Below are 16,297 nucleotides of genomic sequence, written 5' to 3' on the forward strand. Positions count from 1 at the left end.
TTTTACATTCTGTATTTCAGTTATTTATTTCCCTTTCTCGTGTTTTAAGTTGAGTTAATTGAAATAAAATATATTTTAGATATTTAAAAGTTTTCTAAAGCTATAAAGGAGAAAAAAATATACATTAAAGTAATGTTAAAAAATGATTTCTAGTACGCTTTCGATAATTTTGTTGTCAAATACTCGTACATACATATTTTTAGAATTTGTGGCAGATTAATTAATAATCTAATAATAAATTACAATCGTTTTTGGATTAAACTTCATACAGATTATGATGATCGCGTCAGTTAGCTCGGCCAGTGCGGTTAATGTTATAACCGCATACGTGCACTTGAGTTTGAATTATGTTAAATGGGATGCAAAGTGGGAATTTCAATCGACGTTACGTTGCGCCGTTACGTACCGACAAGTTGGAAAAACTGCAACGAAACAGGCGTGTGTAAGCGGCGCGAAAGATGCATTTTCGGAACTTGAATTTTACGTTATACACGCGATACAGTTCCGGGTGTAACCGCATTCGGATGCGACCGATGTAAATTCGGTCGGCGACGAGTTAGCGGCGCGGAAGTTCGACGCGGACTCGTCGGGTGTTATATTTATGCATGCGTAATGCGCATTTCACGCTGTCTATTCGCGGCGTTGTTCCTCTGGCGGATCTCGGCGAACGCCTGGAGCAGATACGCATTATGCAAAGTCTCGGCGCGCGCTTCTCCGGGGAATGGTAAGAGCCTGGATTTTCTCGCGTGAGATGCTAACAACGGAAGCGGGAGAATGTTTGCGCATTGCATTGCGCACTGGTTATTCGAAAATTGGCCTAAGTCAATGGCCTAACTAACGTTGAGAATCTCTCATTTTCCTTCTCTCCATCTCTCTCGCTTCCATTCGCAAAAGAATTTGAAAGGAAAAAATGTAGCTATATGATGTAAATGTCAATAAATATTAAAATAAAAACTATTAAGACTTATTATACAAAATTGTGATTCACAAAACGATAAATGATCGATAGCAAAATTTGACATATTTCTTCCTTTTTTATTTTCTCTGCTTTTCTATCTTTCTTTTTTTCTTTTATATTTATTTTCTTTTGCTCTCGTTCTAATTTTCTTTTTTCTTATTCGCTTTTTTTTATATTTTTCTGTGCTTTTTTATTATTCTTCTTATGTTCTTCTTTTCTACCATAATTTTCTTTTTTCTCTCATTTCTTTTTTAGCTAGTTATACTACTGCGGTCAAAGCTTCCATACGAAATTGGCCGTTCCGAATTTGAAACGTGAACAAGAAAATTGCGGCTAAAGCGCAACTCGCAATTTGGCATGAAAAGCGCGGAAGTTGCAGCTAAGTGCAATTGTAGAAACGGCAGGCAAGATTCTTGTAATCGTAATATTAATTGGGCACTCGCTCTGTTTTTTCAACGTTAAAAAGTACACGAAAAGAATTCATATTTGGAAGCTGTTTTATAGCGAAGGTGATAACCTGCCGCTCCCGCGCGAAATAGAAAATTCAGACCCGAGAATTCTCATGATGCAACTTAGCTACTTTGCATGGTAATCACTTTCAAACACGCGATAAAATATCGTACGGGCTTCAGAAATTTCATACAAGTTGTCCGTTTTCCGACAGTGTTTGTTCAAGTAAAGTTGGGAGATCTTTTAATTTAATAATTCTACAACAACAAAAAACAATAAAAAATTTCTATTAAAATAAATTGTATTCTAAAATTTCTCTATGTAAAAAGATAACTAGTTCGAAAAATCGAAAGCAATCGTTATTAAAAAAAATATCATAACTTGCTCGTACAACAAATCATTTTCCGAATAATTATTCTAAAAGAATAAATTGCTTATCGTTTATATTACAGATATTTTTTTATTATTTTAATTAAATAAGTAACCTTCCGCATTTGAAAGGAAAATTCCTCAACATTTTTAAAATACAAAAAAATTTTATAAAAATTCGCCGATGTAAATTATGAATGATATAAAAAAATATTCTCGTTGAGATATGACGATATTGATCCGTATCGTGCCTCATTATAGCTTTTATGTTACAATATCCGATAACTTCGGCAATATCAAAGAGTAAACTCTTCACGAATATTCGAGTCGACGAGTATTTTTTTTCTCCTGTCGTTCAAATAGACGAAGATAGACAGAGTCTATCCTCGAAGCGTGGCGCGTCAGACACAAAAGTGGCGGCGTTATGGAAAGACGATAGAATGAAGCGTAAAGTGCGACCGGGGTTGGCGAGGCGGGGGCGAGGACTGAAACAAGGAGAACGTCTCGATGCGAAACAATGAGCTGCCGGTCGTATCGTCGAGAGAGGAGCTTTCCGCTCCGAGGCAAATGGCAGTTAGGTGTTCGTCCCCTTTTATTCCTCTGCCGCGCAGTGCATCGTGAGGAAAAGGTGCCGCTCTTGCGGAGCTTCAAGGGCTGCGTGAGAGAAGGGTTGGAAATTCGCACTGGCAGAGAAAACCGGTGACGAACAGTAGAATGGACAATTGTCCAATTATGCGAATAATATCGCGTTTAACAAGATAAGACGCAGAGAAAAATCTATATTTTGCAGATATTCGTCAAAATATTGTTCTTTCGTTTGATTTGTAAAACACGAATCGAGCTATGGAACCAACGTTGTTTGGAAATGATTTTGGATTCGAGCGTTTATTTTCGAAACGCTTCAGTTCAACAAATATAGCTTGGTCCATTGGCTCGGAATATGTTTGCATTTACTGCGTCATCGAGCTTTGCTCGTACGAGAGAAAGCAGCGGGTAAAGAATAAAAGCGCGATATACACAACGGTAGAAAGAAAGTCTCCGTGGGAGAGCTCGAGGCAGCCAAAAGGTAAAATCAAAGAAGGCAGAACGGAGAGATTCAATAAGAGAACGCGCGTGAAAGCAACGAGAAAAGGAGGTGGCGCGAATCCGGTCGCGGGTTAAAGCTCGCAACGCGTCTTGTCTAGTTTTCTTTAATTTTCCGTCGCGACTCTCTCCCTCTTTCTCTTCTTTCCTTTGTCTCTTTTTCCTTGAGTTTTTTTTTCTCTTGAGCATACATAGTCACCTGCACTCTCCGCAGAGTACACTCTCATTGTTATGTGCCGTTCGCGCTCGTAACAGTCTGCCTTGTCGAAAAAACGGACGTTCGCGTTACGGAATATATTATCGAGAAAGACGATGTGACGTCTCTAGACATAATAAAAAAAATTCCCCGATAAGGATAAAAAGGCACTCGTCACCTTTTGACCCCAAGAATGAATGAGATTGAATTTTTTCCCCCCAAAAAGGGAGAAAACGTTTTGTCTAGTTCGCAAAAATTGAAATTGTTCACAGGAAGATCTTCCCTGAACCTTGTGTCATCAAATAATAAGATTTATTAACGGTAAAAGCACTAGGCGATATAATTAAATACATTACATAAATTTATGTCAAATGTAAAAAAAATAAAGATGTAAAAAGATTTGAAATAAAAGAGATAAAATAAAAAACTAGTTTGAAGAGAAACAAATTTGGAAAAAGATAAAACAGTGATGAGCAGATTCTATTTGAAGAATTAATATACGACACTTCGATTAATTCTCCGAAGAATTTCGGAAGAGTCGTACATGTGATAAAAATCGTGACAATATATTGTAGAAGCGAACGCGGCGATTCGGATTTCATATGTCTGCTCCATTTCGAATTCGAGGTCGGCGCGACGGCAAGTTCATCGGTAAATCGCGGAAAGTTCATGGACTCGTCTGCGGAGAAATACTTTCTCCGTTTCCTCGGGGACACGGGCGCGGAAAGGGAGAGTAGGACGTCTCGATGGAATCGAAAAATATAAAGCCTGAAATAGAGGCAAACGGCGCTCGGCAAGGACGCGCGTGAAACGGTGAAGCAAGCAAAGTTGGCGTTAAGGAGTGTGAGCGAGGAATTAAAATTCCATCGCGAGGAAAACAGCGAAAGCGCAAAGGCGAGAGAAGCTCGCTTCTCGCATCTCTAGAAGATCTCTTCAAGGGTTGTCTTCAAAGGCGTTTTTGCATATGTATCACGTATGTATAATCGCATATCTGTCCGCTGTGTGTGTACGTAAATATGTAGAACAGTTTTATTATACTCAGTGAATTAGCAGGAAAAATGCATGAGTATGTAAATTAGAAAGAATTAATATATACAAAGCTACGTTTATACCGTACGGTAAACACGTAATCTAATTATTATTGTAATATAAACAGCACTCTCGTCACATATAAAATATGAAAAAATGAGTAGTTTTACTGTATGAAATCTTTAATTATTTTTTAATTATTCTTTAATAACAGAAAAAAATTAATAAACGCGGTTGTGATATTTTTCACTCTAATTTAAAGAAAAGATCGATAGCAGCCATATTTGCCGTTTATAAAGTATGAGAAAATTAGTAGTGTAAATGTCATATTATCATACTAAATCTTAAATTGGTTTTTCAATTATCATTCTTTAGTAATAGAGATAAATTAATAAATGTGGTTGCTATATTTTTTATTCTAATCTACAGAAAAGATTGGCGGTAATATCTTAACCAATTTTTTTCATAGTACCGCAGTCGTGGCTGCCACAACCCTCATTTTGTGGCCATTACTGAGCTCTTCCACAAAACCACAAGTCAAAGTGGTTTTTCACGACAAAACCTTTCCTGTGTGAGCGAGCCACGCGCGACTATGCAAATGTATATTCGTCCAGCTCTCCTAAAGTAAACACGTTTTTTCCACGTCTGCCATTTCTCCGCCCTTCCTTCAAGCGAAGACAAATATCCACACGATGGACCGTTTCATCGCCTTTCGCCGCGCGACAAAACAAATTTCTCAGTTCTGACGTTTGCGTGAGAATCGCGCGAGCCCGATGGAAAATTTGGAGGATGTACGACGGGTTTAACGATAAATCCCGATGATTTATGCTGTGTACAGTAGCGATCAAAATTTCAGAATATTCATGTATACTATCAATTCACGATAAGACAGTTTGGACAGATTATCCACGACATTAATAAGAATTATAGAATAATACACATTAATTCATAAATTTATAAAAATTTACAATTAGCACTTTGCAATAATTCGGCCCAGTTCCGTGAACCATATATTACTAGATTATATCTTAAAAATGAACAAATCTAAATCTCAATATAGATAAATTCATAATTAGATTAAATCTTATCCGTTAATTTTACTTTTTACGTTTTTTTCTCTCCTTTCTTTTATCTTGGCCTTTTATGTAGAAATCTAAATATAGATCTCTATGAGCTCCGCGTTTTTTGCGTTCCTTTTCGCAGCAGAGCAAATATCCTTGTCGACCGCTTGTCCTGGCTGACCTCATATACGATCGGACGAACAAGTTGGTTTTCCGTAATAACTCTTCGTCGTCGTCGAAGGCTATCGACGGCCCCGCATCGAAGCACAATAACGCCGACACGTTCGCCAGGCTCTTTATCCTTCCGGCTATTGAATCGTACAAGCGAGTCGATTCGATGACTCGATCCGGTAAAGTGGTCGGATGCTTTTCGACGCAAAAAATCGTCTTTACGATCCATTGTTAATTGAGAGTCTTGGTGAAACAATGGCGCGAGAATTTTACATGGAAATTTAACCGTCGTAAAGTAAAAAATTACTAACAAAAATAAGTAAAGACAGGAAACAAAATAATAAAAAATATATAAAAACCTAAGGAAACTGTTCGTGAGCGTAACATTCGCGTATCTCGACAACTTAATTATGTAATATTAAACCTGTCCGGCGCGTTATATATAGTTTATTCTCCTGAAACGCTTAGTTGAGCAATCTCGCAAGTTGTTTAGAACTTGCCACCCTCAGAGAGATTGCGACAAGTTGGTGGACAATGTGGAGCACGCCTCGGCAAGTAGATATATGTAGATACTCGTGAAACAACTCACCTATCGTGGGCCGCTTCCTCGAGACACGTGATGACGAGCTCGAAGTCGTTGAGCTTCTTCTTGCCGAGCACGCTCTTCAGGTGTCCGGCCAATCGCTGCGCTTCATCCGCTGGAAACTCCTGCCCCAGAAGAGACGTGATCCGGACGAGTTTGACACTTTCGTTGCCGGCGAGCGCGTCGAAGAAGTCGTCCAGATACCTTGGATCGGATCCTCTCTCCACCTGAAACACTACCTCAAGCGCTTCGAGCGTGCACGCTGCACTCTCGAGAATCCTAGCCCATCCTTCCAGTTCGAGGGGAGACGTGTGTACCAGCGGGGCCGGAGGCCGTTCATTGGGCGCGGGCCCGAAGCCGGAGCCCGCGCCGACCAGCCGGCAGACCGCCGAAATGTTGCCGTCGGATGCGCCGGCCGCTTTCAACAATGAGAATACAGCTCTGGGTGGCACCTCCAGCGGGCACAATTGGTTCAGAATTAGATGTGTCTTCGGGCCGAGCAGACCCGCCAAGTGGCCAATGATGCCTGGCGGCAGACCCTCCAACTCGCGGCGCAGAATGTTGGCGTACTGCGCCACTGAGGTGAGATAGTACGCAGCCAGGAACTCAGCCACTGCCATGTGAATAGGCGTGTAAAGATCGGGTTTACGTCGTTGACCGAATGTCAATCCGCGTGTCAAAAAACCAAGCCGGGTGACCTCGATGCCGCCACCGCGCGCTCTCAGCTCGGCTTCCGTGTAACAGCACCTGCTCTCTCGTAACGCAGCCAGAGACACCTTGCCGAAGTCCTCGAGACGCTTTCTGCAGTGACCCGGGATTTCCTCGTTATAAGGGATCGGCGGATCTAAGCTCCTCTTCACGATGCACTTTACTGCCGCTTGCACGAGAGCGCTTGTCTCGGTCGGCAGACTTCCGGAATCCTGATAAGGAAGATTATTGTACGTAGATTATGCTATACCAGGTGAGATTTTTTATCATACAGAATGACCATTGGAAAGTGTCTAAAGTAAATTGCTATAACTTTTCAACGAATAAAACAGAACAAAATAAATTAAACATCATTTTGTAGAGAAAACCCGTAAATTTTACTACATATAGTATGAAAGAAGTATATAATGATAATAAATAATTCAAATAAACATGATAAAAAATACTGCAAATCTGTCTGCGCCTAGTAGTAAATATTTTCGAAATGTTGTTTATCAACACAGAATTGGCACAGAAACTCAAAAGTTTTTGAAAACTGTTAAATACACTTTTTAACATGACTGGCGAAAATATCCTGAATGCATTTTCCATTACACTGTATTTACCATTTTAGCTTATCAGTGTTTTTCGACATCACTTTGAAAATGTTTATCACTGAGCGCCCAGATAAATTTGTAGCATTTTTTATGTTTATTTTAATTACTTAATTATTGTATATTTCTTTCATACTACATAAAATAAAAGTGATGGGTTTTCTCTACAAAATAACGTTTAATTCATTTCATTCTGTTTACTCGTTGCAAAGTAATAGCAATTTATTTTAGACACCTTTCCAATGGTCGGTTATCCTATATATTACTTTGGTTGAATAACTTTATGTATGTCATTGTAGATGCAGTGTTGTTAAATACAGTTTGCTATTAATTCGAATTTAGGTTAATGAATAATTGATCTAATATTCAAAGTATATAAACGAGCAGATTAATTAACAATTAATATAATATTTACAATATGACTGAATTTCTGTTCTACCAAATACGCTGCCAAATACGTGAAAACAAATTCTGCGCTGCGTATTCAATATAAACTTGCTCAACTTTGGTAAAATAATATTACTAATTATTCAACCATATAACAAACACCTTTTATAGATAAAATAAAAAACTCTTATAAATTTGTTTATAGAAATACAAATTTGCTGTTAAAAAAATAATTCATCATAAGCAAACAATTTTTCAGATATAAAATCAGTAAAAATTGTCTATATAGATAATTATAGTATTTTGATTGAGTAAATAAAATTCTTTTTTTTCAATAACCATTTCAAGAAATAAAAGCAGTTAACTAAAATTTTTCGTATTATAACTACGACCTTCGATAATTTAGTAAGCAACAAACACAGACGCTACATTCACGACAAGACAACTTACCTGATACAAGCAGCAAAGCATTATCCAGCCGAGCGGATGCTGGCCAAGCTGCCTGACAGACTGCGGTTGCACATTTAGCGCCTCAAGGAACTCGCAGGCTTTCTCGGCGATGTCGTTGTGAATGAAATAAGCCACGCAGAGCCGCTCTACATGCGGCCACTCGAGGCCGGCCAGATGAATCCTGCGCTGGACCAAAGGCGCGAGGACGGTCGAATTGCTGGGCGAGCATGTGACCAAAATTCTGGCGTCTGGAAATAGTCGACCCTCCAATAAATCGGCTGCATCGCCGAGCGACGCCCGGCCACCCACACACTCGTCGTAGCCGTCCAGAACGAAGAGCACGCGGTCTTCCATGAGGTGTAAAGTGCGCCACACCTGGGAGACCGCATCGCCCAATGCGGCCGTTCGCGGGAATAATTCTCGCGCCAGATAATTCAGGACGGGACTGCCGCGAAGCTCGCGCAGCGGCACGATAAAGGCCAGAGCGGGACCGTCGCTCTGAGTCGCCCATTGATGCAGTAGTCGTAGACAGAGTGTGGTCCGCCCGCTCCCGGGGCCACCTTCGACGGCGACGCGTCGCGGCGCCTCGGACACCGTGCCGTCGCTTAACTAAAAATTGTAATTTGTTTCCATGTGAGAATATAATATTAAAAACTAAAAAAAGACATAATATATATTTGACAAAAAATAGAAATCGCTGTGCTCATTAAAATTGTTATAAATCTAGATTTATATAAAACGCTTAAATCATGCATAATTTGTCAAAATTTTACGCAAAAAGTTATGTTTTTAAAGTTTTTAAAAATAATAAATACGCACGAACATTTTATGTGAAAAGTTAGAAAAAAGTGAACAAATAATCTCGTCCTAATTTATGTTTCATGTTAAAAAAACACGAGAGCAAAAATTTATTATGTATCACTCATGTTATATTAAAATATATGTCAAGTATTGTTGCGAAACAGCACGCGAAGTAAAGTGACTTTATCTACGTGGTTCGCCTGACAGAAGGCGAGAATAAAAAGGATAAATGCGATGAATTACGAACTGTTTCCTCGTATCGCGAAAACTCCTTCGTTCCTTCGAGAACAGGCGGTTTGCGGTGTGAAAATGCGGGAAAAAAGTTTAGTCACTTCGTGACCAGTTTCTCGGAGATACTTCTCGGTTTCTCGATCTCGGTCTCCGGCCAGCCAATTAGAACTTAAAACCTCTCCTGTGGACCATTAATCCCCTTCGATGGATCAGCCGTCGCGCGTTCGAGACTCAAGAACATTCCGGACATCTTATTGCCTGTTACACGCGAGGTCAGCATCCGATACTAGATCTTGCAATTTCACATTGCGATTGAGAACGTTATTTTAGTGTTAAAAGTGGACATTTTACGCAATCGTTCTCTCTCTTTTGTCAAATAGCAAATAACTAATAGCTTCGTTCAAAATAAAAATTTTTAAAATCAAAGTCCACTACAGCTTGACAATATAACAAATATTTTATCCGCCCCTTTAAATCTTTATTACAGACAGCTCTTTGCCTTCAACAATTTATATAACTTGTAAAATATTAATATTCCGACATATTCGTATAAATATCGATGTTGAATGTCGCGCAGAGTAACGCTATCTGTTTACTCTACCCATGACAATCCAGAACAATTCCTATACGAAACGGTTCTGTAAATATCAATGTAACAATCGTACAGGGAACAAAAATGTTTCCCAACGTTGCGGTTACAGTATTACGCAAACGATTAACAGGCGTGCGACGATTAAACGTAGCGTTTCTCTCTTGCATAGAGCAACACCGTTAACCTACTATTAGGACGCGCGTCACCGATGGAGTGGCATCGGCGGCGGCGGATCGGCAGTCGATATTGGCAAACAGTCTCGATTCCGTAATCGATAACCGTAATCCGTAGTACGCGGAACACACAGCGTTTGCCGGCCATTCACTCTGTCAGCAATAATCTATCCAGTCGCGCAGCAGTGTACACAATCTGTCGGCCAATGGATAACAGCGCGCGGCCATTATAACACCGTGCGATTGTGACATGCGAGGTCGTCGGGACGCTGCGGATGTAAAAGAGCGCGGTACGACTCTATTCGCCGGAAGAGTGTTTTCCGAGCAATTTCGAGCCTACGAAATATGCATCTATATATCTAGATTTTCATCGTATAAAGTGCGCGTGCACCAACTAGTGCATTCATACCGACACACCTGTGTTTGCACACTATGTGTGTACAGATATGTACATGTATATAGGACGTCCAAACATTACTGCTAGCTCTCCATTATACCAGATTCGTTGATCGATATGAACCGATTGTTTTATTTAAACGAAAATTTAATTCGCCACAGTTTCTCTGTCATCTTCAATTCCATAATATTGATATATTAAAAGGAATTAAAAGGAATTAAAATAACGTTAAATTCATTGTTTTCAATCAGCTTTCAATATTTTTTGCCGAGTCATAAAAAAAAAAAAAAAAAAAGAGTTCTGTTAAAGTTTTATGGAAACTAATCAATTCGTGTTGTCCAATGGAGTGAACGAAATGTCAATAACCCGACGCAGGGTTTTGACAAAACAACGTCGATGTATGAAAGATCGTAAGCTCGTTACCGGATAATCCGCCAGCGTATTCCTGCGTCACGCCGGATTTGTCTATCAATCCTTCGGGGCGTTTTTGTTTCAACCGTTTCCTGCCGCAACCAATCTTGATTGCCAGCGCGGAAAGGAAGAGAAGAGAATATATCGTGAAAACGACGGACAAACGTCGCTGAGAAACAGCCGCGTCGCAAAGATGCAGAGCGATAAATCGTCCTTCGTTTCCTGGGAGACTTAGAAAGTCTAGACGCCCGTGAATATTCCGCGATAAACTAAAGCGGGGAAGGATGCCGAAGAAGGACTACATTTGATATTGAATTATATGTGGGGAGTAAAGTGGATTATTTAAATATAATTTGACGAAGTACTCAATTTCCTGAAGAAGTAATATAAAAGCAATTTCTGGTAGATGAGATAATGTACTCCCCTAAATTTGAATGTAAACTGTAAATTATTTTCCTTTTTTCATATCGACACGCATTAACTATGGAGAATATTATATATATTGTATTATATAATATTATAATGTTATTATATATTATAATAATTATCATATAATTAATATATGCTATTGTGTGTGTGTGTGTGTGTGTGTAAATTTTTACATTATAACAACATTTACGCTACGCAATGCACGTTAGTGCTAATTATTTTGATAATTCACAACTAAATAGTTCAACAAACTTGTGGAGAGGGAAAAGTTAGAAACAGTAATTTCACGCGACAAATCTGCACGGAACGATCAGAACGTGGCGTTGATATTCATACGGCAGCGCGAGAGATATCGCGTTTCATCCCGGGAAATTTAAGGATACTGTGATACTGGTAGCACAGCATTTCACGGCGGCGATGTGTCTCTTCGCGAGCATATCGCGGAAAGAAACACGATGAGAAAGATCCGTTGGGGGGATATATCGTGCCAGCCAGAGCGCGTCCGCGTTTCCAGATATACGTCTCGCGTATCGGAAGCGGCAGGCAACGATTGAACGTAAATCGATCGCGGCGGTCGGTCCATCCTCTCTTCCCGATCTATCATCGATCCTCCCGCCGCAAACCGATGGCGACGAAATGTACAAACGCGGCATCCGACCACGTCCTTCCGTGGAAAAAGCGATCACTGCAATAATAAAATGCAGTCCTAGTAGCTTTTAGCTGCAACCGGTGCTCTCGACGCAATGTTTTCAATGTTTTCTTTTGGATTACGTGAAACTCATGAGAATGAAATCAAGCACTTTTCATTAATCTTCATATCGCGTAAAATTATTGATTATTCGCGTTTCTTTCAATTTACGCGATTAACTAGCTTCTTTTTTTAGCTTATACATTATTTTCGTATTGTATCTCGTGAGATAGACTTGCAATTTTATTATATAAACTTTAGAACGAGAAAGCGACCATTGGTGAATAGCAAACTGTGTTTTCAATTCTTTATTGCAATAAAATATAGCCTGAATAATAAAAAAAATAACTGCACATCGCCGTAAGCGGTCACCATAATTTTTTGCAGTTTACGAACGAGGATGGCGGCCGTATTTTTATTAAAAAACAAAGTCGCCGATACGCCGATTTTCCATATTTTTGTTGAAACCGTCGACGCTCGATTCGAGAGTCTTAATCGTTCGTTTTTTCAAGTATCGATCTCGATATTTTGATTCTGGCCACCCGATGGTCAGGCAACAAGATTTTTTTCACGAGTCATACCTAGTTTTCGCTGAACTCTGTTGGTTTTGTTCGCAATATACACTGACTCGCCGCCGGTTTCACCGATGAATTCTTTGACAAATTTGGTGGCAGATTTTACGGAACGAGTCAACCATATTCCTTTTTACATAGAAAAAAACGCAGGAAAAATATATACCATAACCACGAAAAAAAGGGAAAAAAACGTAAGTGCATATTTTAATCTTAAAATATAAAAAATACTTATAAAAAATAATATAAACATTATTTGCGACTAATTTAGGCTATATTTACTTATAAAGAAAATTATTTTGCCAATAAAAAAAGATACAAGTATTCTAAAATATATTGTATTCAAAATAAAAAAGCATAAATACTTATTATTTGTATTTTTAGAAACTCACTTTCTCAAAAAATATTTTATATGGTGAAATCAACATTTCTATGAAGGAATAAAAGAGATCCCATCAGAAGCTACTTTTGAAGCAAAAATGTAAAGAGCACTTTTTCCGGACTATTTTTGAATGAATAAAATATTATCTGTAAAAGCAGCTTTTCTGAAATTTTTACTTATTTTTAAACGTTTACGCGCAGCCTTTCTTTATATCGGCTCTTTAATTTGTGGTACGCGCCGGAGAATTGCGATCTATGCGACGGACGCGAGTGCATTTGGCAGTTCTAAGGGCGGTTCCTAAAAGTTGTCTGTTCGGCGCGCTCGTTTATTTTTGCGGTGGTAGCACGTTTTATGACGCGGATTCATCCCCATGCTGCGCGGGTGTGCATGTGGTTCCTTCCTTCCTACCCTACGGTTGATGTTCCGACAGTTACGAGGCTCATTTTTCGACGCGAGCGTTTCCGGGCGACGTGGCGCATTGTCTGCATTTCGTGGTTCTCTACGTTACGTGGTTGCGAGATATCGACCCAAATGACAGAGACAAGATTTTTCGAAAAAAGCACATCAACGACTAGGAGCTCTCGAAATGGCTGTTGAAGAATTAATTCGTCAAAAAATATTTTCTCGCATAAATATAATAATACATTGATTCTTTGCTTAATAATCAAGAAGCAAGTCATTGAGTAAAAGAATTATAGATTTGATTAATATTAATAAATAGGTTTAATAATTAAATAAGCCTAACTCTAACTCTATAATTGCATTTAAACGTACAATTATCATTTAAAATTAAATATTTTACTTCTTATATATTTATATTATTATTTTTGTTAAGCGATTCCTTGCTATCGGCAATCAAATAGGCAATATCAAACGTTCCTGACAACCATTAAACAGCCATATATATAATATAATTATTAGAATATAAAATAATTATTACAATATTTATAATTCTCATACCTTTTAATCATTTATTGATTTTATTTTATGCAATAATTATATTTCTCATAATTAGTACACTCTGTGCTTTGTATCGTTACATTTCATTCGCGATTGCGACTCCTAGCTGCAGATTGGAACGCATTGATCTCAATGCTCAGCAAAAAGGAATAAAAGAACCGAGAACTTTGCTCTCACGCTCCGACAGAAGTTGTCGTCGCGGTTCGCTTTTCCATCTAACGACAATATGAGAAAGCGCGACCGAAGGTTTTCCCGGCAACGTTAATGAAGTCCAGCTCGGCTTATCACGGCGCGACGGAACAATGCTTTTTTTACGCAAAAGGACAAATATCTCGCAATGCCTCGGCCGAACGGCGTCTCGGTGCCGTGATCAAAACTTCTTTCTTTCCGAGAACCGAGGAGAAATTACAGCGACGATGATATCGCGGGATGCGAAAGACTGCTTGTGAGAATCGCGAAAGGAGTTAAAGCCACACCTCTGCCTTTCCCGCCCAACACTGTTCGTCGTGATTGATGTGCTACGTACATACACGTGTACTTCCGACTTGGATACATTCAGCAATTTGTCTAAATTGGAATTTATAACTTTGCCAGGATTTTAGAAGATTAAGCCTGCACCGGGCGACTTCACGATCGATCAATGCGGGATATCTCTCGTTCAAGCGGCAACGCGGAAATTCAACGAAAGTTGCGCGAATCAATCACAATTTACAATGTTTATATTATTCTTTTATAGTTGTAATCTAATACCCCGTTTTTGCTTAATAAAAAAAACGGATAAAACTGATTAAAGCAGCGAGCGAACTCGTACATCCGATTTAACGTTGTTATTCTTTCATCCGTGAAAATCGATTCGGCGCGATCCAATCAAAACAACTATCAGACGAACTACGACCGTAAATCGCGAGCGTGCCGCCGATTCAAGCGTCGCTGGATCTCACTCGCGCGGGGCCGCGTCGAGAGTGCGAGAGTACAAGAAGCAGTGCGGCCCTCGTACAGCCCGAAACTCGAGACAGCGAATTGCAGTGGGAAGGAAGTTTACGCAACTTTTTCACCCCCTCCCGTCGCTCTGGACTTCAGACGACACCAACTTGGCTTTCACATTCCAGCGGGAAGTTGCTTGGCGACGACGGCGACGGGCGGCGAGAACCGAGTTTTCGAGTCTTCGGCAGTCGCCGGAAGAAACTCCCCCGCGGCTTCTTTGGACGTCCGGAACTCGACTTGCCGCTCGCTCGCTCGCGCAATTACGTAGTCGATATCATGCAAATCCGCGCCCGGCACCGTGAGAGATCCCGTTCGCGCTTCGTGATAAAGCGCGCGACGCTCGCGACAACCACGTGGCGCGTGAGTCGGAAATCTGTTTGACGTTTTCAGTGTAGATCCGAAATTTTTATTCGCGTCTTAAATTATAATGTAATGCGATGCTTCTCAGCCTTTTTTATCTGCATTCTATATATCTCTATCCTTTCTGTACCTCAATATATTAGTTATTTACGGAACTAGAATAAAATTCAAATAAGCCACTGAGAAAACCTCCCAATTTGCATATCTTTTATACGAATTTTTCAAAATATAAAATAGCACATTAAAAATCGCATTCAAGTAAAAAATTTTTTATGCTTGTATTATGTAAAGAATTATAATGCATCGATGATTTTAAAACACATATTGTGTGTCTTCTTAATGTTTCTAATTCTAATTAATATTCCTATATCAAATTATTTTTTTTGTTTATTCTTAAAACATATTTTCTAAACATTCGCGTTCCCGGCGTAAGTATAGTGTTTAAATACTTACCCTGATAGGAGCGAAGATCTGGTCGGGCTTGATGTTCTCGAGGCGATGCTCCTGCTCACTCTTGTGCACTAGCTGCAGATGCGGCTGAAAGTGCGCCGGGCAGAGGGTGCCGAGCGGCAGCGGGGACGCCCATGGCGGTAAATGGGGTGGGTCACGAGTGCCCAGCTCCCTGTAGAAGGTCTTCAGGAATCTGCAACGATAAGGGGAAGGGTGGAATATTCAATCTGTAAGCCGTACATACAACGGAAATTCTTCGAGCAAAGTCAAAGAGCGAGAGTTCGGATTTACGGGGGGGGATTCCAGGAATGGATAGAGGCGAAGAGAGTTGATGAAATAGTTTCGCTGCACTAACGAGATAGATGGGAGTTCGTGATTGCGAGATTCAAAATATTACTTTGATGAAAGCATAAAGGGAACTCTGTGTTAATAACCATGTGTGTTTAATATAATAGCTTTTGAACCGGAATTTTAATTCAAGTGATTTTATTGTAATTTCTCTTGCTTCAGTAATTTTCAGTAATTTTAACGGTTCATTATATGTCTCATTGTTTTTATTCCTCTATAATAATAATAATAATATAAAATATATTTTATAATTTATTTCAGTATAATTTTTCTCGCTGAAAGTGCTATACATTTATCATTTTCATTGCAATATCAAAAGATTTTAATACATAAAAAAAGAAAAATTTTTACAAAAAAGGAAGGCATGAAGTATAAAAAGCTAAATTTGATAAATGACTCGAATGGGACAGATTAAGAGTGTCATGCCACGGTTTGACATCATTCGAGAAGCAGGGAGCAGTGTCAATTTAGCATAGGTAAT

General features: G+C 39.4%; 1 protein-coding gene across 3 annotated transcripts in view; it reads right to left on the reverse strand.

Annotated features, from left to right (window-relative positions):
* LOC105678667 (uncharacterized) overlaps positions 1–16,297 on the reverse strand; it is a 217,308-nt gene that overhangs the window by 48,526 nt on the left and 152,485 nt on the right. For all 3 annotated transcript variants that reach the window (XM_067348948.1, XM_067348947.1, XM_067348949.1), the window contains 3 exons: positions 15,472–15,661; positions 8,039–8,647; positions 5,907–6,820 (listed from right to left, as the gene is read on the reverse strand). In XM_067348948.1, the coding sequence (XP_067205049.1) occupies positions 5,907–6,820; positions 8,039–8,647; positions 15,472–15,661 (1,713 nt within the window). The remainder of the gene's footprint in view (positions 1–5,906; positions 6,821–8,038; positions 8,648–15,471; positions 15,662–16,297) is intronic.

Source organism: Linepithema humile, chromosome 2 (assembly GCF_040581485.1).
Source record: "Linepithema humile isolate Giens D197 chromosome 2, Lhum_UNIL_v1.0, whole genome shotgun sequence".
Lineage (NCBI taxonomy): Eukaryota > Metazoa > Arthropoda > Insecta > Hymenoptera > Formicidae > Linepithema > Linepithema humile.